The sequence below is a fragment of the Sus scrofa genome, chromosome 4, assembly GCF_054392235.1.
Source record: "Sus scrofa isolate SSC_HxYL_T2T_F1_AM1 chromosome 4, Sscrofa_HxYL_maternal_Yorkshire_Landrace_v2.0, whole genome shotgun sequence".
NCBI lineage: Eukaryota > Metazoa > Chordata > Mammalia > Artiodactyla > Suidae > Sus > Sus scrofa.
The window spans coordinates 10,259,850-10,286,947 of NC_139386.1; the positions used below are offsets into that span (position 1 = coordinate 10,259,850).

The 27,098-nt window shown below is 50.4% G+C and overlaps 1 protein-coding gene across 10 annotated transcripts in view; it reads left to right on the plus strand.

The window, feature by feature from the left end:
- The window catches only part of ASAP1 (ArfGAP with SH3 domain, ankyrin repeat and PH domain 1), a 344,867-nt gene that overhangs the window by 71,173 nt on the left and 246,596 nt on the right, over positions 1–27,098 (plus strand). For 7 of the 10 annotated variants that reach the window (XM_021088909.2, XM_021088918.2, XM_085021651.1 and 4 more), the window contains one exon: positions 7,892–8,018. In XM_021088909.2, coding sequence (XP_020944568.1) covers positions 7,892–8,018 — 127 coding nt within the window. Of the gene's footprint in view, positions 1–7,471; positions 7,631–7,891; positions 8,019–27,098 lie in introns of those variants that run through there. The other 3 variants (XM_085021655.1, XM_021088913.2, XM_021088919.2) reach the window with 1 other exon arrangement.

The following is a 27,098-nucleotide window of genomic DNA, read 5'->3' on the forward strand; positions in this document are numbered from 1 at the left end:
TAGCCACCGGCCTATGTCAGAGCCACAGCAACGCTGGATCTGAGCCACGTCTGCGACCTAAGACCACAGCTCACGGCAACGCTGGATCCATAACCCAATAAGCAAGGCTAGGAATCGAACTGGAAACCTCATGGTTCCTGGTCGGATTCATTTCCACTGTGCCACGACAGGAACTCCCTGGGAATTTTGTAATGCAGGAAACTCAGGAGGGGGAGAGTGTTCTGAACCAAGCCCTGCCATGAACTGAGCTGTTTGTCACTGGGGAGGTTCTTATCTCTCCATCTGTCGGGAGTCTGAAGTCCCTCCCAGTGGTGCCACCAAGCTTCAGTTGCTTACACACGGAGGGGTAGATTGCAGACTTCCGTGTGAAGATCAGTTCCCACTGGAGGAATGGGTGTGATGGGCACGCTCTCCAGACCAGCCAAGTCTGGGTTTGAGTTGGGCTTGTAATGAGTTTCCCCTGGAGGAAAAAAGAGAACACCTAGGCTCCAGAGAAACTCATCCTAATTGTCAAGAGGCTAATCCCATGGGCTGTGCAATCAGACCCATCAGGCTCTCCCTTCACCACATGCCAAGGTGACCTTGAAGCTCAGGTTTCCCCCAGGTATAAGATGGGGATAATACCAGTACCTGCTTTATGTGGTTGCTGTATTAGGTGAGGGTATGTCTGCAGTGACCCAGAACCATGCAGGGCATATAATACACACAACAATTGTTAGCTGACATTATTATTCTCTTACAGGACGGAACAGAAATATATTCTGAGTTGTGTTTTGTTTTGTTTTGTTCTTTTGCTTTTGAGGGCCACACCCATACGTATGGCATAACACATGGCAGTTCCCAGGCTAGGGGTCAAATTAGAGCTGCAGCCGCTGGCCTATGCCACAGCCACAGCCACAGCCACGCCAGATCTGAGCCACGTCTGCCGTCTACACCACAGCTCACGGCAATGCCGGATCCCCGACCCAGGCCAGGTTTCGCACCCGCATCCTCATGGATACTAGTGGGATTCGTTTCCACGGAGCCGGGACAGGAACTCCCTCCTGACTTCTTTCCATTGATGTTTCCAGCAGGATTCCGTGTGTTCTGGGTCCCTAGCACGTGGCCTGACTCTTAACCTCCATCTGAAGGAACAGTCAGGGAACGGGGTGGAACAGAGTAGTTTTCTTGTCCAAACAAACCAGGTTCTCCTTTTTACTTACTGCAAACACTCTACTGGTTTTACTTGGAGTATTTGAATTAAGTTCACTCGAGGCTGGAATAGGCTTTCTCTGTTACATGAAACAGCATGAGTGGGCTCAGAAGCACTCACAGGGCACGTGGACAGAGCAGCCTGGAGCTTAGGTAGAATGTGGCAGCTGAGCCTCACAGTAAAACACGCAGAACTGGTGCATCCCTCCCTCCTCCTGCCTCCTGCAGCGCTTTCCTTTCTTCTAGCATTTTGTTAAGATGATAGAAAACAAATTCGTAAGTTAGCCCGTGAAATAAGGACATAAGAATACTTTGGTCGCCTGAGTTGGGAAACACATCTAATGAGTAGCACTATGCAAGGTATCTTTTTTTTATTATTTATTTTTAATTTTTTTTTTTTTTGCTTTTTAGGGCTGCTCCCGTGGCATGTGGAGTTTCCCAGGCTAGGGGTCTAATCAGAGCTGTAGCCGCCAGGCTACACCACAGCCACAGCAAAGCAGGATCTGAGCCAAGTCTGTGACATACACCATAGCTCATGGCAACGCTGGATCCTTAACCCATTGAGTGAGGCCAGGGATCGAACCTGCATCCTCATGGTTCCTAGTCGGGTTCATTAACCACCGAGCCACGACAGGAACTCCTATGCAAGCTATCTTTAAGAGCCTGATTTTGGAGTTCCCTGGTGGCTCAGTGGGTTGAGGATCTGTTGTCATTGCTGTGGCATGGGTCGCTGCTGTGTCATGCTTTTGATCTCTGGCCTGGGCTCGGCCAAAAAGAGCCCAGTTTTACAGGCAGTAGAGAAAGCACTGGATTTCCTCTTTTGGGCTCTGGGATATTACCTTGCAGGGAGATTTCATTGTGTCTTGGTTTCCATTACTGCGATACTCCCATATCAGGTCAGTTGTGTGGATGAGTTCAGACACTGCCTATAAAATACCCAGGGCAGCAGTTCCCATCTTGGCTTAGCGAAACGAATCTGACTAGCATCCATGAGGATGCGAGTTTGATCCTTGGCCTTGCTCAGTGGGTTAAGGATATGGCGTTGCTGTGATGAGCTGTGGTGTAGGTTGCAGATGCAGCTCAGATCTGGTGTTGCTGTGGTGCTGGTGTAGGCCATTGGCTCTAGCTCCACCCCTAGCCTGGGAACTTCCATATGCTGCGGGTGTGGCCCTAAAAAGACAAAAAAAATAAAATAAAATAAAATAAAAATGAAATAAAATAACCAGGGCAGTGCCTGGCCTAGGAAGGGAGCTCAGGAAGTACTGTCCTATACCTCGGTGGCCTCAGATTTCTCTCTGGGTAAATTTGGGATAATTGTGCTTACCTTATAAAGTTGACATGAAGTTTAAAGAAGGGCATGTGTGTCCAAGATGTTATACTTAGGAGTCCCCTGGTAGCTCAGTGAGTTAAGGATCTGGTGTTGTCACTGCTGCAGCTGGGGTTGCTCCTGTGGCGCAGTTTCCATCCCTGGCCTGGGAACTTCTGCATGCCACAGGCCTAGCCAAAAACCAAACCAAAACCCCCAAAATGCTATATGTTAGTAAATTGTCTGGTACATGGTTGGTCTCAGTGAATTTTTTTTTTTGGAAGGAGTATTAGAATTTTTATCTCCAACGTTTTCAGCATTCCCATAATATCTGAAAAGTATTGTCCACTTACAGTATCTCAGATCCGGCTCTGCACATCTGTGCCTTGGCTCATGGAATTCTCAGTGCGCTGAGAGAGAATTACGTCATTGCCCCTGTTTTGCAGACGTGAAAACGGAGACTCAGAGAAGCGAATTCCTTTTACAAGGTCTAGTAGATGCTGCAAGGTAGAGATGGGAGGCGAAGTCGTTCTCATGAGAATCAGCCTGTAACAAATGCTTCTAGGACATAAATGCCCTGTTCTATCCTCGAGAAGCTGCTTGGTCAGAACATCCTTCTTTACGGGAGCTGTGTGTTCCATGAAAATGAGGCTTTCATTTTATTGACTTCCCTCGCTTCTGACCCCAATTAGTATTCATCCTATTGTCTCTTTACTTCCAGAATCCACCACTAATATAGCTGACCTCACAAAGGAGACTTACAAGGATAAGGAAGGTCTCTAAGGACCATTTCCAAATCTGAGATCTCAGACTGGGAACCCCCGCGCAGTCTCCCCTCCCCCCTTCTCTCTGTCTTATTTAGAGAGATAGCTGAGTCCTGGGAGGAAAAGAGATGTGTTTATAGTCATACTTCACATAAAACAGGAGTTCAGAGGGAACGGACATTGGTTGATTATTCACTACGTGTCAACCGCTTCATCCACGCCCTCTCCTTTTATTTCACGCAACAACTTTTAGCATACTTTTATTATGACGCTAAGTTCGCAGATGAGACCACAAGGCTAATCAGTGACAGAGTAGGGATTCAAGCCCAGGTCCAAGGAACATAAAGTCTCGTTTCTTCCCGCACTATCCCATGCCGTGTCCCTTGAAGGCACTGGGAGCCTTTGGTGATTGTTCTAGTTCCATGCCATCAGGTGGGCCCCTCGCCAGCCAGCAACGTGGATCAGAGCACCAATAGCTCCTCTTGGTTTCCTTTGTCCAGAGAGCACCCCAAACTCCCCTCCTTCAAGTCCCACCCTGGTACCTTGTCAGCTCTCTTGAAGATGCACCCCCTCGGTTGTTAGGGTGATGAAGCCTGCAGCTGGAAATTTCTAACTCAGCCAGTTCCCTGATGCCCATGGGACCCGTAGTGCCGTCACTGTCCATGAGAATAAGCCACCATTCTACTTGGTACCTCTTTTTCTTTCTTTGGTTTCTTTTTAGGGCCGGAGATGCGGCATATGAAAGTTCCCAGGTTAGGGATCGAATCTGAGCTGCACCTGTGAGCCTACGCCACCATCATAGCAATTCGGGATCCGAGCCTTGTCTGTGACCTACACCACAGCTCCTGGCAACGCTGGATCCTTAACCCACTGAGCGAGGCCAGGGATCAAACCTGCATCCTCAGGGTACTAGTTGGCTTCATCACCACTGAGCCACAATGGGAACTCCTGGTGGCTCTTTCCAAGGAGAAGAAAGGCATTCTGTATGGACCAGACGTCCCTCGGTCAGCAGTGTTCAGAGTAAGAGGGTGCCGAACGGTCTTTGATGGGGTTATGACAGCATAGAGGATGTGTGCTTTACCAAGCTGGCTGAGCACAGGTACTACTATGTGTGTGTGGTTTTCCTGGCTCTGCAAAGGATGATGTATATTTCTGAGCAGCTCCGCACAAATAAATCCAGTGCTCAAGTTTTGCCTGTATCAGACTCTATTCAATACCCCAAGATATCCAGGAATGGTTTTCAGGGTGTTTGAGAAAATGAGAGGTGCAGATGGTTTGCACTGCGGCATGGTTTCAAATTTAAAAGGGATTATGGCCCGTGAACCCCAGGAATGGTGGGTAGAGGTGTGAACCTTTGAAATTCTAATTGCAGACCAGTCTGAGGAGGTATATACTTACCTGGGCACAATATCTCATTGTTCACATGGTCCTTTCTTGGCTGGAGGGGATGGGTAGGAGGAGCAGATACATAACATAATCTTCAAATGAAACTGAAACAACAATTGATGGCAGCAGTTGCGACTCTCTGGTGAATTCAGTGAAGGAAGAACTCCTTGCTGTTGACCAAGGCAGTGAGCTCAGCCTGCTGTAATCATCTCTCTGCTTCCTAGAGCTGAGGGTCTGCAGGGCCTCGGGCTCCAGCCGGGAGGGCTCTGTGCGGTCCTCTGGACACACCCACTGCTTTATTTTACAAGTGATGGCCCCGAGGCCCAAGGCGACAGCATTAATTATGGGGAAAGAACCTCTGGAATCCAGGCCTCCTAGAATTGAGGCAGTTATTCACCGACTCCAGGCTTTTCATAAGGGCTCATATTTACTGAGTGTTTAAGCCATAGGGATGGGATGGATGGAGCCCCCAGCCCAGCAGAGGTGACAGGTATTAGATGACCATGTGGAATTGAGGGAAGAGTAGAAATAACGCACAATCAGTCCAAATGGATTTCCAGCCCAGAGGAAGCTCTCCTTGGAGTGGTTGAAAGTCCGAGTGCTGGGTGTTATGCTCTCGGCTGCTGCGTGAGGTAGCATGGGGTTCCTGAGGCTCAGAGAGCTTAATTATTTAATTAGCCCAAGCTACTAGGGGCCATATTTGCTCCAAGATGAGAAGGTCACACAATCTTCTAGATGCAGGATGACCTGGTAAGTATATGGAGAAAGGACTTTCTTCTGGTGGCTCCTGTGCCCAAACCCACACATTCTGTCCCACCAGGACACACAGCAAGTGACCTCCAGGTGCAGGTCTTAAATACCCAGCTCTTGCCATTTGGCTGTCTCCCCAGAACCTCAACCTTGATGTGTCCCAAACCAAACTTTGAAAGTGCTACTGAGGAGAAAGTGGGTGCCTGTTCGTGTCTTTACTTAAACTTTTCAGAATGCCTCTCAAAGTTGCTGTCGCAACACTTCACGGGGCGAGGAAGAGTCTTTACTCAGAGGCTGTCTTACCAATGCCTTCCTCTCCTTAGCAGAAATACCTGCCTTCCTGATGTTAATAAGCACGTCCCTGGAGGCACAGTGCAGGTTCTGGATGGCCAACACAGCAAGACAAAACACCTTCCACTCTCACAGTGGCCTTCTTGTGCACGAAGCACTTTCTCATGCATTGTCATTTCACAGCCTCGTGTGGTTCTCCTTCCTGGGCGGCTACTGAAGGCCGAGATCCCCTACCCAACAGGATGTCCATGGAGGCAGCCCCTCGTTCGTCACTTTTTTTTTCCTTTTAAGGATCACACCTGCCACACATGGAAGTTCCCAGGCTAGGGGCAGAATGAGAGTTGCAGCTACCAGTCTATGTCACAGCCGTAGAAACGCAAGAAGTAAGCAGCATCTGAGACCAACACCCCAGCTTGTGGCAGTAACCCACCCAGCAAGGCCAGGGATTGAATCCACATCTTCATGGATACTAGTTAGGTTCTTAACCCGTTGAGCCACCTAGGAACTCCTCAAGATGTCAGGTTGTCAGAGAGGCCGTCTCTGAACATTGCTTATTCTGCGGCACCGCGTCACTTTCTTACTCTGTTACCTACTCCACTTTCTGTTACACATGTGTTGGTTGTCTGCTTCCCTCCTAGAAGGTCAGCTCAGGATAGCAGCCTGTCATTACCGAATCTCCAGGGTACAGAGCAGGCAGACCCTTAGTAAATAGTTGACGGTGAGCAAGGTGATGCATTTTCTTTTGACAATCACTGGGCTACTTCTCTGTGCCAGGCCCAGTGCTAAGACAAGGTCCGTGAGGTCCTTACCCTGCAGCACAGTGCCTTAGTTTGGGAAAGGACCAGAGAACAGAGAACCACACAAGATGGCAGGAATCCCAGGGGAGCTAGCCTTCCATTTGGGAGATGAATTTATAAGGTGATTCCATTTTAGGGAGCCAATCGTGAGGCGCTTCCTAAGGTCCTAGTTTGTTTGTTTATTTTTAAATGACTTTTATCTGCAATCAGTGGTGAGAAATTAAATGGATTCTTTGGACTAAGTAGATTGAGCAAAATAGCCATCTGCCAGGGCCGAGGAATGAGCAATCTGTTGGTAATTTTTCTGCTGAAATTTGGCATCTGCTTAGCGTTCTACACCATTTGCACCTCGGGAAATGCCTTTTACACTCCTGACCCTCTTCTGTCCTCCGGGTTAAAAAAAAGTGCAAATGAAAGATGAGAAAATTGTAGGAAAGCCAGAACCCTTCATTTGTCTGTCTTCACTTAGCATTTTAGCGACTTAAGCAAACTGCACAAAACTAGCCTTCCAAGGGCGGCGAGCGCCTTGCAAAGGGAGTGAGGGCAAGGGCCCAGCGAACAGGCAGCTGCAAGCCCTGCGCGCCGGGCTGGCTCTTCCATGCAGCCCGGGAGGCCGCCCCCCGCCGCTCTCGCCGGGCCCACGGCCCTCGCAGCCGGAGGCAGCTCTCCGGGCCTCGCTTCCTGCACCCACACGGGGCTAAAAAAAAAAAGAACGCGCACAACTTTTTTCGTCCCCCTTCTTGCGAAACGCTGGCGTAACGAGCTCGCTGAAGCAATCGCTCCGAGGGGGCAGGAGGACGCGGGCTTCCGCAGCCCCGCGAGCTGCGCGGCCCCGGCCCAGGGGCCCGCGCCCGAACGTGGCCCGCGCGGCGGCGCGCGGGCGGGGGCCGGGCCGGGGGCGGCGCGGGCGGCGGGGGCGGGGCGGGGCCGGCGGCGCTTGCGCAGAGCACTTCCTTGTTTGTCCACGTGACGGTAGCGGGAGCGCCGCCCGCCCGCCCGCGGGAGTGTGTGCTCAGTCAGTCGGTGTCCGTGCTGCCGCCTGTCAGAGCGTGTGATCGGGCAGCGCCGGCCGCCCCGACCCGTCCGGCTTGGGGCCCCAGCGTAGCGCCGCGTCCCCTCCCCCGCCGCCGCCTCCGCCGCCGCAGGCATGAGCACAGGGAGGCGGGTCCCCGAGAGCCCCCTGCCTCGCGCGCCGCTCGGAGTTTGAAGGGCCCGGCGCCGAGCGCCGCCTGCTTCGCCCGCCAGCCCTTTCTCCCGCCGCCGCCGGGGACGGGAGCCGCGCCAGGCCCGGCAGCGGGTGGCGGGCTGCGCGCGGGGTGTTCATGAGCCGCCGGCCGCCCCGCGGCCCCGGGAGTCTGCGCCCTGACTCATCCCCCGCCCCTGCTTGTGTCTCGCCCCCCCGGCAGGATGCCGGACCAGATCTCCGTCTCCGAGTTCATCGCCGAGACCACCGAGGACTACAACTCGCCCACCACGTCCAGCTTCACCACGCGGCTGCACAACTGCAGGAACACCGTCACGCTGCTGGAGGAGGTAGGTCGGGGCCGCTGCCCCCCGCGCCCGCACCCCCCCACCAACGGGGTCCCCGGGCCGTCTGCCGTCTGCGGTCTGCCGGGTTGCCTCGCTGCCTCTGTTCGCGGCCGCTGCCTCGCAATTGGATGGTGTCAATTTCCAAGCCGGGGAGGCAGGGGATGTTGGGGCCTGGGGGAGCCACACCCCCTCCGGGACCCCCTCCACTGCATCCTGCTTCCAGATGATTGAGGGACTTCAGATGTGCAGTCCCCTACCTCATTTCCCCCGGGGGTGGAGGTGGAAGGGACTGAGCAAGAGGAAGAAGAGGGAAGTCCTCTCTCTGTCTTTCGCCCTTCCTGGGTGCCAGGTGCTCTCTACATTGTTGTGTCTCTCTTGTAACCCGCGAGGTAGGTGGTGTCAGGCCACCGAGAACCGAGGGAGGCGAAGCACCGTATCCAAGGTCACCAGCAAGGGACTGGGAATGCACCTCTCCACGGCCAACTTGGCCAGGCAGGCTTAGCTGCATCGGTTAGGGCCGGTGGAAAAATCCCAGAGGAATGAGAGGTAGCTCAGGCTGGGATTATCTCCACCCTAGGATTGCTCCCCTCTAGTCCTCAAGCCCTAGACAGAACGAGCGATGTGTGCAGACTGGTCCCCAACCCGGCTCCCCTAGCCGGATGGTTTGGTAGGGCTTGAGGCTGCTGCGCCAGCAGGACCTGCCCCGGGGCACTCACAAGCTGTGACTAGAGACCTGAGGCCAATGCTGCCTGGAAGAGCTGGCCAGACAGGAAGAAGGAAGGCCTGTGACTGCAGGCAGAACAGCTAGACCCTCCAAGGAAAGGTTGTGGGTGCCCCGGGCAGCGCTAAAGGCATCGCAGTTTCCTTTACAATTTTAAGTGTATTAGTGATAGGGCAGAGTGCCTGGGTAAGGAGGAACCCGCAAGCCCAGGAGCTGCGGAAGCCTCTGAACCTCCCTGAAAAGAGGGCATTTGCCCTGGAATGCTGCACCACCTCCGAGTGCCATAAAGCAGCCACTCCCTTCCAGACATGCCAAACCTATTTCTACTGAAAAAGACAGTACCAGAATAAGTTGGGAAGGCAGATCATTTTCCCTGGGTGGATTGTTGTGTGGTTGGTTTATTTGAGGTTTGGGGAGCTCTTTCTGATTTAAGCTCACCATGGCTCCCCTTCTGTAATATTAAGAAGCTTGGGCAAACAGCTCTTCATGCAGGCTTTGATACTCGCTCTGGGCCAGGTTACAAGCAGAACTGGTATTCCCAAGAAGGGGCCCTAAATTTTTTAGGAGAGGAGAGGTTTCTGCTAGTGCTGGGTCCCCTTTTGCTTACCTGATGATGCAGATTAGTCTGAATGTTTTACGCCAGTTGAGGTTGCCTCTAGAGTTCTTTTTGAAGTTAATGTTGGGTTTATTGAACTGAATTCTGAATTCTGAAATTCATTTGGAGAAATACCATTTAACTAGGTTTGTTTGAAAGCCAGAAGTAAATGGATCTTTGCTTTGCTCTGGTTTTGTTTTTGTTAGCTGCTGCACTAGCCTGATGCTTGGTTTCTGGGATTAAACGGACTTGCCAGGCATTCAACCCTGTGATGAGTCTGTCCTTCGCTTAATTGTGATAAATTGAAACATGCTGATAGGGGAGCGTTTCGCATCCTTTTTCTGTACTAATTATATTCGCTTCTAAAGGATGTGACATTGATAATGACCCAGTGGGTATTTTCCTTCTGGTTAATTTCTTAAGCCCCTGCTCAGAGCTGTCAATTATTTTAACTTTCCCTTTCTGTGTATTCAGATAGTGTTACTGTACTCTGCTTGTGTGGGGTGTGATAAGGGTAAGTCCAGTTTGCGATGCTGTTTGTACGGGTGTGTGCCCATAGTTTGTGACAACACAGGAGGACAGGGTGACTGTTAAGTTACACGCAGCTGATCTTGATCTTAGTTTGAAGTTCGTAAATTTAAAAGCAAATGCAACAGATGGATATTTTTTTTAGGTGAGGAAAACTGTTTAGCAAGGTTAGGTGGAAGAAGAGACCCAACCATAATACAAACATGGTTTCCTATGAACTTGAGAAGGAACCGGAACCAGGCTAGAAGTTCAAGAGTGCAGTGTTAGAGTACATTGATAATACTCATGTTCTCAAAAATAGAACAGTAAATGTTTCATTGAGGATGGCACAGTAATTTTGTAACACTCTTTTTCTGAACCGGAGTACAGCACTGGTTAAGCAAGAAGTCACTGTCCCCTGGTCTGCATCTTTTAATGCTTGAGTCGTGTTCCGTGAGTGGTTGCCGTTTGCGTGTAACTGTGAAATATAGCCTTTAGTTTCTTAAATGATAAGTAGAACTGCCACAGTTGAATTTTAAGCACCTCCCCCAATTACATCTGTGAAAGGGGTATGTTACTATAAATATTTGAAGTGGATCAGAATTCAATTCTTAAAAATTATGGGACTTAAGGTTATTACTCTCAAAATATAAGGAAAAGTTTCGGGGCAAACCACAGAATCTTTGGCATATGCTTCACTAGTGAGCTACATGGAAACTTTATGAACACTCTTTGTGTTATTTGTGGTTATTCTTAGGGATAGAACTTTTGGGTACTTTTTGGTGACGTGGAGACTCAGGATTAGGGATTAATTTGGGCAGGTTGGAATTTTTAAAAAACTCTTTTTTGGAAGTTCCCGTTGTGGCTCAGCGGAAGCAAATCTGACTAGTGTCTATGAAGACGCAGATTTGATCCCTGGCCTCACTCAGTGGGTTAGGGATCCGGCATTGCTGTGAGCTGTGGTTTAGGTCGAAGAGGAGGCTCAGATCCTATGTTGCTGTGGCTGTGGTGTAGGCCAGCAGCTGTAGCTCCGACTCAAGCCCTAGCCTGGGAACCTCCATATGCCTCAGGTGCCACTCCAAAAAGACCAAAAAAAAAAAAAAAAAAAAAAATCCTTTTCTGTTTCTAGTAATTGTCTTCCTATTTATTTATGAACTTTTTTGCTCTTTGGGTTCCTAATTAGCATACGTAAGTCTTACCTAAAAAATTATATTAGCTCTCCTCTCTGGGAACCCCAGATTAACCCACACTTTTCCTTTTGTTGTCCTGTTGGCAAAGAGTTCTGTGCTTTGCAGAGGTTGGTGCTTTATTTTCATCTTTCTGTGATGAGTACTCTAGGAACTGGGTCAGAAATATGTCGTAAAAAAGGAAAAGAGTTTACTTCTGGGCTTCACCTTTTGGGCCAAGGGTCCCACGTGACCCTGGAAGTCATAGCGTAGCTGGCTCACTGTGAGTGGCTGCTTCTGGGAAGCAAGAGTGGACGGGCTGCCAAGGTTTCATCCTGGTGTGAGTGTTTTCCAAGCAAAAAGCCAATGTTTTGCTTATTCAGCAACCGAAGCACACTGACGTGTGCCGTTTTACTCATGGCCATTTGGAAATGTTGAGTAAATGACAAGGAGAAGACAGAGCTTTCGCAGGAGGGGAGCAAAGAGGCATTCCAGGACCACCACCGCAGGAGACAGTGGGAGAGACTCTCCATTTAAAGGCTTTTATCGGGGAGTTCCTGTCCTGGCGCAGCAGAAACAAATCCAGCTAGGAACCATGAGGTTGCAGGCTCGATTCCTGGCCTCACTCAGTGGGTTAAGGATCCAGCGTTGCTGTGAGCTGTGGTGTGGGTCGCAGATATGGCTCGGATCCTGTGTTGCTGTGGCTGTGGTGTAGGCCAGCAGCTATAGCTCCGATTCGACCCCTAGCCTGGGAACCTCCATATGCCGCAGGTGCAGCCCTAAAATAAATAAATAAAGGCTTCGATTGGTCGATATTTAGGGTTTGGTGAAAGGAAGGGTCTGGGGTGGTACTCGAAGGTTGGCTGGCTTATTTCCCATTGGCCCAGCACTTCGGTGTCCAAGCGGGAGGAGGTTATGTTCTGCCCACCTACTGAGCTGCTGCTCTGGGGCTCTGTGACGGAGGGACAGTTGCTATCTCCATTTTCCGGAGAGAACTGAGGCCTAGGGAGATGAAGTGATTTGTCCCGAGGGTCAAACGGCTAGTAAGTGGCGTTGAGAAATCCTAAACAGTGAAGACATAAAATAGACCTTCTAAATGTCTCCAAAGGCATCGTTCATTGGTTCTGTAGTTTTACTGCCCTTTCTCATTTTGGTCTCATGAAACAGAGATGCCAAGGTTCCTAAGTGGCTTAGTTTTTCTTTATGTTCACATTCCAGGGAGTGCTTCACAGTCATGTTACTTCAATACACTTTCCTCCCCCTGTGCGTTCAGATTTTTTGCAGATTCAAGCATTGGAACTTATTCGGACATTATCCAGGAACAGCAGTCACTCAGCACATTTTTTTTTTTTTAATAATGAGTTTTATTTTTCTCTATCTTTTGCTTCTTAGGGCTGCACCCATGGCATATGGAGGTTCCTAGGCTAGGGGTCTAATTGGAGCTGTAGCTGCCTGCCACAGCCAAAGCCACAGCAATGCCAGATCCGAGCCACATCTGTGACCTACACCATAGTTCACGGCAGTGCCAGATCCTTGACCCACTGAGCAGGGCCAGGGATCAAACCTGCATCCTCATGGTTCCTCATTGGGTTCGTTAACCACTGAGCCCCGAAGGGAACTCTGTGAGTTTTCTTTTTTGTATTATAGTTGGTTTACAGTGTTCTGTCAATTTTCTGTTGTTCAGCAAAATGACCCAGTCTCTCTCTCTCTCTCTCTCTCACACTCTCACACACACACACACACACACACGTATATACTTTTTCTCACATTTTTCTCCATCATGCTCCATCACAAATAACTAGGTATAGTTCCTAGTGCTATGCAGCAGGATCTCATTGCTTATCCATTCTAAATGCAATAGTTTGCATCTGTTAACCCCAGATACCCAGTCCATCCCATTCCCTCCCACTCCCCCTTGGCAACCACAAGTCTGTTCTCTAAGTCCATGAGTTTCTTTTCTGTGGAAAGGTTCATTTGTCCTTGGCACATTTGGGGAGCACTTGCTATGTGCAAGTCACGTAGCTAATCCTCGTGAAGGCGTTGGGAGGGTCACATACTTGGATTAGGTTGTGGAGAAACTATTGGTCTTTGAGAAAGAGATATACCGGGCCGTGTAACAGGTAGAAAGGGACAGCTTGTAGGGTGGGGGAAATAACCCAGGACAGTCACCCCAGCAACACAAACAGCACCCCACAATCACTCATCCAGTTGACATACAAATTACCCAGTGCCTGACAACATGCGCCCCCAGTGTGCTGGACCCTCAGGTACTAAAATGAACAAGGCTGCCCTCAGGAAGCACACGGTCTAAAAGCTTCCTTAAGGAAGGACTGACAGTCAAGGCTGGGTCTTGCATCAGAGGCTAGCTTGTGTTAGCCTGTGTCCTTGCTGAAGAGGTAGATATGTGTGTTTGGCTGGATGAAGAAATGAACGAAAGTGTAGAATGTAGATTCATTGTCAAGGTCTGTTTCACAGTAACAGCAGTCAGCAGTTTTTAGGGTTCCTACTGGGTAGAAGCCCCATACGCACTGTCATTTCATGCTGATGTTCACCCTGCTATTACTGGACTGTTACTGTCATTAAGTCTTTTGCCCAACATCCCACAACAGGAAAGAGAGGGTTTGGGAATTCATCCCATTGCCAGAGTGTCCCCCGCATACCAGTCAGACTTCATCCGAAGGTGTTTCCTTTCTCCCCATGTAAGTTTTTCATGTTTATCCATGATCTCTTGGGCATGTTCTTCCATAGTGATGACCAGAGGTCATCAGTCTTTGATAAACTCTCTCAAGTCCGCAAGTGTTGTTCCCGGGAATCTCACCCTTAGGGCCTGCGTGGCCAGGGCCTGGAGTCTGATCCTGTTCAGAAGTTCTCAGTGTTCTCGAATGCAGCTGCTTTACTTCTCTTGGACGTTGAAAGTTGGTAAACTTGATAGGAAGTGCGTCTTTATATAGGGGCCACTAAAACTTGGTTGTAGTCTTACAGAAAAACAAGTCTCAGGAAGAGTTTAGATAAAATCAGGGTTGGTCTTGTGCATTGCTTAAGGTAAGGAAAACAGGCTTTCTTTGTCCTTGAACTCTTGAAAACAACAAAAGGTGAACTGGCCTTCCCTGGATGCCGCTGTCCCATGCAGAATTCTGGGCTCCTGTGGCTCATCCTCCAGTCTGGAGGTACTTGGGATGAGTGTTCTCGGGACAGAACCAGCCAAGGCCAGTGAGCGAAGAAGAAATTTGCCTGCAGAAGCAAAGAGAAACTTCCTTTATATACCAGGACTCCGGCTCTTTCTAAAACAAAGCTCAAACCTGTTAGCTGGCTAGTCCAAGCTAATGCTGTTTACCTTTTATACACGTCTTTAGGGTTTAAAAGACCTAAAGTAGTTAGTTAAAAAACCTAAGTAGTAGTTATCCACATCTACTATCTAATAAAACCTTGTCTGGTAGCATTTTTATCATTCTTGAATGAACCAAGGCTCTGCCAGGTAAAATGACTTGCCCAAGGCACTAAATGCCCTAAAAATGCAGGGTTTCTGAATTTAGAAGCCTTTCTATTTCTTCTTTTGTCTGCCAGGGTTTTGTTTTGGGTTTTTTTGTCTTGCAGATGTCTCCTGATAATTTTTCTTATCTTCAATTGATTTCTAGAGCCGGGAGAGAAGGAGTTTGGGGATGGGGGATGTCCTGGGGCTCTTTCAGTGCCTTGTTTTAGTGCCATTCAGTGCTTTCAGGTAGGAGTAGAGAGCGAACCTGAATTTGGGAACCTGATCTTGCTAGCCTGTCTGATAACAAGTCCTGGTCTCACATGACGTACTGTGGGAGGCCCCAGCAGCCCTTCCTGATGTGGGGCTAGGAGGCTTTCATTAGAAGCGTTTGTGGTGGTGGGTGTCCACACACTCCCAGACCTTGCCTTTGTGTCTGGGAGTCAAATGAGCCTCAGAAAGGTGGTTTCCATTTATGTCACCTAGTCATTTGGGGACTAGAGGCAGACCCTGGCGCCATTCCCACGTGTATTATCCAAACATGAGCAAGTGATGCATTGAATGGAGATGGCTTTTGCATCTAAGCCTCAGTTTCCTACTTGGGAAGTAAATGGCATTGTTTTGAGTGTATCATGCACGTGAGACACTCATCAGATGACTTCATCGCTGGTAAAATGCGGCCCTGTGTGCCAAGGTCCGACCTGTCAGATTAGTCAGCCTTCCTCCTGTGGGGCGGTGAGAAGCATTCCTCGATGGGGAGCTGGGCGGAGTTCTCACCCCTGTGGACCAGTGGCGACATTCAGGCCGAGGAGGCCAAAGCTCCCTTGCCGAGCTTAATGGCAGCCCTGTTATGGACCAGTGTATGTCAGGCAAGTCACCGAACCTTGCTGTGTCTTAGTGTCCTCCTGGGGACACTACGTCTCAGTGAGCCGGGGACTCTGAAGTGCTTGGAGCTGCGCCGGGCATGGGAAGGGCTCTATAAATGATTGTTCTTCTTCCCACTGCTGTCACAGTTTATTATTACTGGACTGGACAATGTGTAGCTGAGACTTGGTAGATTCGTTTCTGGAAGGGCGGGTGATGAGGGCAGGGACGCAGCCAGCTCGTGCCTTGGGGGACCTGGATGGTGGAGGTGCAGATGGGACTGGAGAGGGGACTAGGGCAGCACTGAATTCTTTGAGCTCTGGAGGTCATGGTCAAAGCCAACTTGATCTGAAACGGGGGGTCAGCTCAGTTTTACTGTATACTCAGCCCTTGGTGGTGTGCTCTGAAGTTAGGGGACTGTGACCAGTGCTGCTCCTTCGACCTACGCCAGCCCGATGGGCTCTGCTTCCTGTGGCACTGCCAATTCTTTGTCTGCTTCTCCCACTGACCCCCGTCTGCCAGATCCCTTCCATTGGTGCAAGGAGCTGGGACAGCGCTGCCCCTTCTGATTTTTCCCGGGGTCTTGGGGTAAAGAGCCTCTTTGGTACATAATAAATGCAGGTATTTAGTTTTGGTCATTTGTGGGGAAGTGCTGGGGGCAGCATGAATGCCTTGGCCCTGACCAGGACGAGCGTGGCAGCTGGGTTGTTTGCTTTACTGATTACAGCTTGAAGCACTGAGACCACAAGGAATTCTATTTTGGTTTGGAGGCAGGCGCCTTGACGTGAAAAGGATCTATCCTTGAATTTGCATTTCTGTGTGCCTCAGAACCTCTTTGGTGTCGGTGGAATGCGTGTCCATTGTGGGGCAGGGCTTGGGTCGGACCCGAGGCCCTCGACGCTGCTTGGTCTTAACAGAATTCGGGCGTTCACAGCTGGTTCTCCCAGCCCAGAGCCCCTCCTGAGCAGCCCTGTGTCGTGATGCTCTTTGTGGTCACTTACATAAGAACTGAATCTTTGCGCCAAGGCTATGGTATAATTTTCCTGAAAGAACTGGAATACATGTGCCTTTGATAAGACAGCACCCAGTTTAGCCACCCAGAAGCTAGGGGAACAAAATCCCAGCCTTCGGCCCCTGGGAGCTGAAGCCCCAGAGAGGCTGATTGTCCTTGATGGCAGGGGTGCAGAGAGCAGAGCAGCCAGGTCCAGCCGGACCCTCCCTTACCCTCCTCGCCGGGTGTGATTTGGATGGAGAGAAACACAAGCTCTTCGAGGCGCTTTCTCTCATCAATAGAACCTGGATACCGTGTATTTTTCTTGCGCTGTGCTCACGGCCTACGGCAGGGATGGCCGCGTCCCCAGTGCTGGGGGTTGTTACAAAGGACACTCGACAAAAGTGAAAAAGGCCCTAGAGACCGTTGATCCAGCTCCTCCGTGCTATGGATGAGGAGGCCAAGGCCCAGAAAGCCCAAGTGTGTCAGGCTCTTTTGTTAAGTCACAGATCCTGCTTCCCCCCAACAGAACAGGATACAGCCGTTCAGGCAAAGTGAGGGTTTATTGTAAAGACTCGTGGGGTATTTTATGGCACGTGAGGGCAGGAACGGTAGGAAGTGAGGTCATTCTCTTTGGAGCCAGTGGTAGAGATGGGCATCCTTGGCCCTCCCAGCTCCCCGGCTCTGGTGCCCCCCCCCAGTTGAGCCGCCGTGCCTGACTGGGAGGGAGGACGGGGTTGGCCCAGCTGGGTCAGGAGACCACCACGGATGCAGTCAGCTGACAAGGCTGGGGAGGGGGCGCTCCTGATCGGTCAGGGGTCCCTCTTCAGCAGGTCTGGGCATGAAGGTGGTCCTCAGAGAAGGGTTCAAGGGCAGGGAAGCACCCTCTGTCACCCGGCTCCCCCAGGGCGATGGGACCAGGATCCAGGTCTTCTAGTCCAGCAGCGTCCTCCTCCTCCGGAGTGAGAGCGGAAGTGGAGACCCCAGTCCCTCGAGGGGTGGTCGGGAGGACCCTCGGGGAAGGTCAGGCTGTGGCACCGGGAGTGTTAGCTTCGCTGGACTTCCCTCTGCGAGTCTCACCTCCCCGTGACCTCCTCCGCTCTAGTCATTTGGGACATTTTGAAGGGCTGTGGTCAGGGCACTGCGCTGCCTAGTTGCAGCTTTCCTGATGTGGTCGCGGAAGACCAACATTCTGCACAGGGTGTGGGCAGAGGAGGGACACGCCGCTGCGTTTAAACCCACAGCGATGACATGGTGCCCGGAAATAACCTCCCCAGATACCCGGGGCCACTGGGCAGCCGGGCTCGGCTCTGCGGGGAAGTGGTCTGGCTTGATTGGCGCCCCCCCCCCCACCGAAGGTCTGGTCTGACGGGGGCCAGCAGTTTTCCTTCCGTGACCACTTAGACACACAATAAAATTGGAGTGTCTTTGCTGTTTTGAGGTGTGGGGCATTTTCTTTTACGTTTCATTAATCATTTCTTAAAATGTAGCCTCGTTCCTTTCCCTTGTAATGTTTATTCACATTACCAGCACTTATATAAAATGAGACACTCCTTATTTCCACGAAGTGCACATCGGAGTAAGCGTTCACTGCTGGTCCGACAGCTGCTGCTGCTTTAATAATAGTAATATTTTTCAAGGCATTGCAGCTGAATGCACTGCCTCCCGGTACCTAAAGTGGGGCCAAGGCAGATAACGCTGTCACTGTCCCAAGGCTTCGTCTGCATTTTGAGTAACAGAGTTTGAACAAATTCAGAATCTGCCACTACTGCAGTTAAGCACCTGCTCCGTGCTGGGCACTGGGCTGAATGCCTCACACACATCGTGTCACTTCATTTAATCCTTCCGACAGCTCTATGGGGGGGGGGGTGCGGTTTCCCCATTTTTCAGATGACAGCCCAGGCTTAGAAAGGATTCAGACCACTCCGTGCTCTTTTACCTCAGACTAGTTCTCAAGACAAAAGTGCTTTATAGTGAGAATGGAATGCAAATGACATAGAACAGTCAGGAAATAGGCTTCAGCTGAAGCATGAGAGATTTAGGTTAGCGCTGAATAAGAACTTCCTGACAGGATATTAAATACCAACTGGATGGTCACAGAAATCAAATCCCACCCCCCCCCCGACAGGCTAATTAACTGCGTTATGTACTTGCTCCCGTTCATACATGTAGCCCCTTCTACTAGACTGTACCGATCTTGAGGGAGGAGGTCCCTCCCTTTAACCTGCTTGTCACTCAGAGATTTGACTAATGAGGGTATATAATGAAGGCTACATTGAAATTGCCCTTGATCGATGCTTGCCGAGGGCAGGTCTGGGAAAAGTCTTCCAAGACCTGTTGTCTCCCTCCTCTCTGGACTTCAGTTGTACGCCTACCAGTTGGGTAGAGCATTTGGAAAAACCGCCCGTTGCTGAATTTCCTGAAGCTCTTGCCACAGATCCATGGCAGACCTGGATGCTGAGCTGAATTTTTGGTCTGGTCTTCTCGTGTCTGCAACCTACAGTCTTTCAGTGGATTAGCAGCTTCAGAAGCAGCGAGCACTCTGACTTTTGTGTTCCAGCTCTGTACCGAGTACAGAAATAACTGAGAAATGTGCTATTTCTGACCCTCACGACACCCAGCTGATAAATAATGGAGAGAGGATTCACACCCAGGTATGTGGGGCTCCAGAGCCCGCACCCGCCCCGTCTCTGGCCAGCCTTACTTTGTTGTAATTTAGCTGCAAAGTGCGGGGGACCAGGGGACAGTCGTGTTGGCATTGACCTTCTCAATGGAAACACACATGCATAGACACACAAACAAGACCTGCCTCCTCCAGGGGAAGAGAAGGCATTTTCCCTCCAGATGATTTGTGTTTCCTTTACGTTGAATGGGAGGCATTTAAATTTGGATAATTTACATCCATCAACTGGGGCAGCCAGTTCATGATGATTACGGAGAGAATTGGTGTTTTCAAAAAGAGCTGACCTCTCTGATTTTTCTTTACAAATGGCGAGGAGTGAAGCATGTGATTTTATGAGCAGTTCTCCTCTGGGTTAACTCGCCAGCATTTCTGTATCCGTTATAGCTGCTTACAAAGTGCTTTCATGTGTGTTGTCTCATTGCATCCACAGCCCTTGGTAAGGCAACAGAACTCCCGTTTCCACATTTGACAGATGAGGAAACAGAGGCTCAGAAAGTTAAAATGACTTGTCACAACGTTGAATAAGTAGCCGAAGCTTGAGGTCACTTCTGCCTTCCAGTCTCCTATGTTGTGCCCCCCGCCCCCAAGTGGTTCAGTGTCTGAAAGAGACACACCTATGAGATGTTTCGCCAAGTGATTTTTAACTTAAAAGAATACCTTTTGACTTAAAAAAAAATGGATTTTATTATTGGGCACCTTTGTAGTACTTTGCATTTTTAGATTCCCCTCTACCCACTCAAATGGCTTGTGTAGCCTCGTTTTTCCTTTTCCGTAGTAGCTCAGTTGTTCAAATGGTTTTTCCTTTGGGCGTGTTTCTGTTTTAGCTTGTTGGTTTGTGACTTTCACACGTACACAGAAGTAGAGAGACCAGCCTGAACCTCTCCGTACCTGTCACCTGTCACCCAGCTTCAGCGGTGGTCCACTTTGGCCTGTCCTCTTTTCATTTCTGCCTCCTCCCACCTTGATTTTTGGAAGCAGTCGTAGACACTGTTTCATTTCATGCATAAATAATCTAGTATATAGCCTTCCTTAAAACATAAGGAGTTGAAAACAACAGCAGCACGGAACCACAATAAGTATAATAATCACATCAAACAATGAATGTTTTCTCAATAGAGCATTAAGTATTCAGTCAGTGTTCAGATTTCCTGTTTTCTTTAAAGTAATTTGTTCAAATCAGGATCCAAATGCGATCCATGTGGTCAATTTGACCGACATAGATTTAAAGTTTCTTGAATCCGTGGGCGACCCCCTTTTTGCTTTGTAATTTATTTGTGGCGGATGGGAGGTGTTTGTGCCGAAGCATCTCCTATCGTCGGGATGCGCTTGCAGCTCTCTGGTGTCGTGTAACGTGTGCTGCAGTCTCTTCTTAGCATACTCTCATCCCCAGTAATTTTTTCATATTGAGAATAAAAGGAAGGTATTCCCTTTGTGGAAAACATGGACGAGCATAAAAAAAGGGGAATTTAAAAGTCATCCATAATCCCACCAGCTGGGGCCGGCCTCGCCTGTCTGTCACTTCAGGCGTTCCTCCTGCCTCTCTTCCTTTAACCCATGGCGAGCATCTCCCCATGTCATTAAAAAGTCCTCAGGCACATCGTGATGTTAACGGCGTCTCCCTCCTTCCCCTAAGTGACCCCCAACTCAGGAGCTTGGGTTTTAAGTAGCTGGCTCCGCAGTTGCCCCAGCAGTGAGTGTGGCTGCCCTGGGGGCGATTCCTAGAAGGAGAATTCGTGGGTGAGGCATCAGGTGGATTCATGAATTTCTGATCCGGTTGTCATATAGCCGGACTCCCCCCAGAGGTGATCTGGTCGTGTTACACCCCAGTCCCTGGCAGCCTGCGAATGAGCTTTTTCCCAGCCTGTGAATGAGCTTTTTCCCAGGTAGGGACAGCCTTGAGCGAAGCCTTGACTTAAAGAGTTTCTCCAGAGGAAAAGGCTGGCCTGAGCTGTGCGTTGCCCTCCCAGAGGCGGCGGCTGCCGGCTGTTGCTGCGGGTGTGAAGAGAGGGATGCGGGTGTTTGCTGTCTGGTTGTGCAGCCGTGGGCGTGAAGAGCTGAGAACCGGCGACATCTGGGCCTCGAGGTGACTTCTTTGCTCGTGTAGCCTCTCTGCCCAAATCCCCACTTGCCGTGGAACCAGGTCTGTGAAGGCCTGTGCCTTGAGGGTTTAGGAATAAAGAAAAAGCCTTCCCCACGGAAGGGGGATGTGCAGGGAGCGGACCTGGAGGCCCTCGGGCTCCTCGACGGGTGTCCCCCAGCCTCCGCCAGCTCCTCTTCTTTCGCCCTCTCTTCCCTCGTAGCCCCCTGGGCCACCTCTCCAGCTCCTTTGGATCTCAGACCCAGGTCCTGCCTCGTCCTCCACCCACGGTTGTGAATGAGCGGGTTGGGGGGTTGCTTCTCCCCACCGGCTGCGAAGTAGGTGGTGGGTGGCAGGTGTTTGGGAGAGAGGGGCTCCTTCAGAAGTCAGGTGGGCTTGACGGGGGGCAAGGGCCTAGGTGGTAACCTGAGGACAGGAAGGTGCCCTTAGAAGCAGCTTAACTTGTCCTGGCTGAGGATTGGCGTGTACATTTTTTTTTTTTTTTTTAAAGAAGCCAAGTTGTATTTCAGATGTTGGCCCTTGGCTAGGGGGCGGCATCATTTTGTCATGTGAATTGTTCCCTGCTGGGTTCTTAAGGTTTTCCTGGGCTCACCTGGAAACCCAACTATGGGTGGTTTGCTGGGCTGGTGTGTTCTCAGCTCTGAAGTTTTCAGAGCGGCCAGACCTTCCCTCTGAGATCGCCTCTGAAGGTGCTGGGCCTCTGCTTCCCCAGGGGATCAAACCAGCGGCTTTCTGGAGCATTTCTCCAGGGGGATTTCAGCTCAGAGTAGACCTCTGCACGTCAGGGGTGACTCTCGGTACAGGGTCCTGGCCTCTGTGCCGAGTACTCCCAGGCCTGTGCTGTCTCAGAGTCCTCGGAGGCTCTGGAAGGTCAGCTGCACGCACTGCATGTTGCAGATGAGGAGACTGCGCCTCGGGAAGTAGCCGGGCTTGAGCAGGGCGTGCACTCAGTGTGGGAAGCTGGAGTCTCTAAGGCCCATGGTCTTTTCATGACTGGGTGTCACCCTCGCCCACCTGGTGCCCTTTTTCATCCTCCTTGCTGTCTCCGAGGGTCCCAGGACACACGTCTTCCTTCCAAAGTCTGATTTCACCTGTGTCCCGGGAGAGAAGCTCCCCGAGGAGCCTTTCAGCTGCTCAAGCCTGAAAGGCGTCCCCGCAGAAGGCTCACTGGTCCCAGAGCTGTGTGTGCTTCCACGGGGTGCTGCCCACCCAGCAGGATCGGGCGCTCAGGCCGCACGAGGAGGTGGGGCGGTTCCAGATAGTTCTAGGTGGTAAGCATGGGGATCCCCTCACACCTTACAGAACAGCTGGCTGTCTGCCCAATGTATCGGTCCAGTGACCCCTTAGAAAAAAATGCCACATTCCCTGAGTCTCAGTTTGAATCCCTGGTGTCTTGCTGCCCCTTTTCCTCTTATTGGTTAGTAAGTTATTACATAAATACATGCTTTTCCTGTTTGCCTTTTTGTTTCCAAGAATTTCCTAAAGTCTGCTAGTGAACCCTTGGTGCCGGAACGCTAGTTATCTGGTAGATGGACGGCCTTGGGCTAATTACGCCCGATGCAGTAACACATGGCGGAATTCGGTCTTCACATCAACCTCACAACGTGGGTTCTCAGGTCCCCGTGTCACAGATTGTGGAAACAGAGACTCAGAGAGGTGCCAGGCCACTGACGCGTATCATTCGGTCCTCACCCTACGTCGATATATGAGTGATACTTGAGTTTTGGGATGAGGAGCCTGAGGCTTGGCAGTGGGCGTCTTCCTGGCTCAGGTTATACTGATGAAGGGAAAGAGCTGAGCTTCTGACTGAAATCTGTGTCGTCTCCAGGTCTCCCCTCTCTCCCACTGGGCGTTGCAGTTCTGACCCTGGATCCCACACCTGCTGCTGGTCACGTCTGCTGGTGCGGGACCCTATGCTCTTCCTCAAGCTTTCTCTTCTAGGCACGAGAAATGGACAGGTGCCTGATGCTGTGACACAGAATCATACACCCATGTGGGCGAGCAGGGTGCCCTGCCTCCTGCCCTGTGCCTTCCCGGGCACACTGGGGCTCTACCTGGAGCTGACGGGGGTTTAGTGACAAATTCACTTCCTGCCACAATGTATCAAGTCACTTGTCTTAGTGATTTAGTTTGATCTACTAACACCCCTAAAACCATGTAGCCTTACTAAGTCACACTGAATATCAGTCAAAGCAAAACAGAAACCCCACTCCATTACAGCCCTCTCTGGAAAAAACAAAACCAAACCCCTAGGCTTTTACTATGAAGACTTCTGGAAATGTTTTCACATCCATTGCCATGCTTGACAGCCTGAAGGAGCTTTCAGGAATCATTATAATAGTATAGTAGCCACAATTTATTAAGCTTTTCTTTGGAGCCTGGTACTGTGCTGAGGTCACAGATTTCTAATCCTTAAAACAGCTTTGCAGGAGTTTCTGTCCTTGGTAGGAGGTAAATGTTAAGGGAAGATCAATAAATGCTCCATTTGCACAACTGGTTTATGGCAGAGCGAAGCCTCAAACCAGATTTGTTCGACTCCACTGTCTTAGGCATTCTAGCCTGTTAAAAAAAAACTGTAGACATGGAATGAAAATTTGTAAATTCATAGTTTAAAAATATATGCATACATTTTCATTCTTCCTTTCTTTCTTTCTTGCCACATGTGAGGCCCATGGAGGTTCCCAGGCTAGGGATCCAGCCGGAGATACAACTGCCGGCCAACACCACAGCCACAGCAACTCAGGATCTGAGCCACGTCTGTGACCTAAACCACAGCTCACGGCAACACCAGAGCCTTAACCCATTGAACAAGGCCAGGGATCGAACCCGTGTCCTCGTGGATACTAGTTGAGTTCATTTCTGCTGAGCCATGATGGGAACTCTTAAAATATATTTTCTGCCTTAAGGACAAGAATATGAATACCGCATATATAATTAGTCAGATATTTAATTTCTGCTTGCGCTCTTTCTCCTAGAAGCATGAGGAGGTAGAGGGATTTGCCCCACACAGCATAAATTGTTACCCAGGGTGAGTTAATTTGTGTTTATTTCTGAAGCAGCAGTGGCTGCTCCCCGAGGGCCTAACCCCGTTTGACTCTTGTAGGATAATTGCTATGTCAGTCCGTCTCCGATGTTCCAGGCCCTGGGAAGTTCCCTTTTTCTTGCAGTCACCGTTCTTTCTCACGACTGTGTGAGCTGCTTGGAAAATGGGGAATCCTGTAGAGTCATTCCCTTCTCCAGCCACTCAGCTCAGCCTTTTCTTTGCGTGGCAGTGCTGGTTCTGAGCCTCTCCTATTCCTGTTTTGAGGACAGGGCTTTGACTTAGTGATTTGTTTTGTTTTGTTTTGTTTTGTTTGACTTAGTGATTTGTTAATCCCCAAAGACTGGGAGCCAGAAGGATGAACCCCATTTTTGTTTTGCTTTTTTTTTTTTGTTTTTTAGGGCCTCACCCACAGCATATGGAAGTTCCCAGGCTAGGGGTCCAATCGGAGCTGCAGCCACCGGCCTGCGTCACAGCCAGACAACTCAGGATCCAAGCTGCGTCTGTGACCTACACCACAGCTCACGGCAACGTTGGATCCTTAACCCACTGAGCGAGGCCAGGGATGGAACCTGCGTCCTCATGGATGCTAGTCACATTTATCAACTGCTGAGTCACGACAGGAACTCCAGGACATACCCCATTTAAGTGAACAAATGAGCATGCACGCCCACGCAGTGAGGGGCCCTGAAGAATGAGGCCAAGGTGACCCTGGCTCTGTGTGGAGATTGGAGGTTAAAGAAAGTCTGGGAGAGGTATTGTCCGTAGAATTGACCAGACACTGGGGAGGGGTGTCAGAACGTGTAAAAGGTCAGGGGACATAATGTCTTCTTGGCATTTTGGAGGCGGAAGGTGCCTTAGAGGTCGCCGAGATGAGCCACATTTTCCAGATCATTGAGAGTTTTCATCAGCCTGCAGTTTGCAGCCCGTGCCCACTTCAGGGCACAGAAGAACCGGGCACATCTCTTTAAATGAGTGTTTTTATTGATTTCAGCACTTACGGATCATTGCATTGTGCTTTATGTTTTGAGTAATTGATTTTCTTTGTGTTTGAGCCCTAAGGGGGTTTTGGCAGGAAGGAAACCAACTTTAAAAATTCTGGAACCTCATCAGAGAACACACCACCTTCAGGTGGAAGAGACTCACCCCGGACTGGACCTTGTGAAGCCACACTGGCCACCTGTGCCCCTCCCCTTCCCCACGTCCCACTCTTCCTTGTTAGCTGCTCTGTTCGAGATGACGTGTACATTTGCTGACTCTTAAAATCGGGTCTCTACCAGGACCTAACTGATCTGTCTCTCTTTTCCGCAGCACCGCCCTTTAACAGCCGAGAAGGTTCCCAGCATCTTAGGTTTGCGTGGCACCTGACAGTTGAGAGAATTTCTGTGTCTGCTGTCTGACATTGAGAGGTACTGATAAAGTGACCCTAGCTCAGAGAAGTTAACTTGCTTAAAGTCTCACATTGAGTGAGTGCCAGTTAGGTGTTGATCCCTGGTGAGGTGACTCTGGGACAGTGGCTTCTTCTACAAGGAAGACCATCTTTTTCCTTTAAAAGTCTCCCTGGGGACGGGTCGCTCCATCTGTACTTGTTCAGCTGGCCTAGCATTCCTTGAACTTGAGGACTCACTTCCCACTGTGTCCTCGGTTGCTGCTCTGACTGCTGCATGGCCAAAGCGGAGGACGAAGGGGCTTGTAAGTGCTCAGATGCTCCCCAGCCCAGTGAGCTTGATTGTCAGGCTCAATTCTGGCTCAAGCACTTAGCAGAAAGAGCCCAACAGCAGCTCTCCTGGGGGGGCCTTGCCAAGGAGGCCTGTGAGATGTCAGAGCCACAAGCTGGCAGAACAGCAGCAGGATGTCCGCGTTGGCGTGGCAGGGGAGTGGTGACTGCCCTCGGTGTGCAGCTGGGGAAACCCAGCCTCAGAGCGGTCCCCGCAGTCAGGGTGATGGGACCGGGGCCCCTGCCGCCCAGCATGTTCCTTTTCCACCACACCCCCTTGCAGGCTCTTAGTAGCAGGAATGAAGAGGTCCCACCCAGAAGTGCAGGGCCAGCTAGAGTCAGCGAGAAAAGGCAGAAGGTTGGCCGGGGTGGCAGTGGGCACCGCAGCGCCTTGGGAGAGTGCTCTTGGAGGAGGGGCCCCTCTTGATTCACCTGACACACATCCTCTGTCGCTGCTTCTGGCTGCTCTTTGTGGAACCCTTCTTGTATGCGGGATACTCTCATTGTAGCCTCTAGTTTTTCTAAAGTATTTGCTGTGTGTTAGATGCCATTCTAACTGAACTGTGGCTGCTCCTTTAACCCCCCTCCCGCTGCCACCACCATTTAAGGTAGGCATTGTTCATGGCCACTTACTAACTCTGCTATTTGGGGCACGTTACTAACTTCTCTGTGGCTTAGGTGCCAGTTCCTAGCACCGCTGGAGTATTTATGCTGTCCTGTTGCAGGAGGCTGTTGGGAGGGTGAGTGAGCGGATGCAAGTGAAGCCTCATGAACTCCTTAGTCTGAGGGGTGCCTCAGGGCCTCAGTGATTCAGGGCAAGCTGCCTGCCCCTCTGAGCCTGTTCCCTCATCCGTAGAATTTGTCTGGTAGGTACTGAAAAGATTGACGTGAGGCGAGAGTGAGATGATGATGGCTCCGGGCGCCTTAGGGTCTGTGTCGGTATGTGGTAAATGCTCCATTGGACGGCAGATACAATCACCGTCCCCATGGGGATCTAGTTCGCACTCTTTTATGTGTAGAGTTGATTATAGAGTCCTTCCTGTTAGCAAGGCTGGCCCCAGCCACTGTATAAACTTAGCAGAGAGGAAGTTGCCCTGTGGTGCAGCAGGTTAAGGACCCTGTGCGCGTTTGAGCCCTGGCCCGGAAACTTCCAGATACCATGGGTACGGCCGAAAAATAAAAAAAATTAAATTTTTTGGAGAAAAGGAGAATGTTTCTGTCCAAGGGAAAGA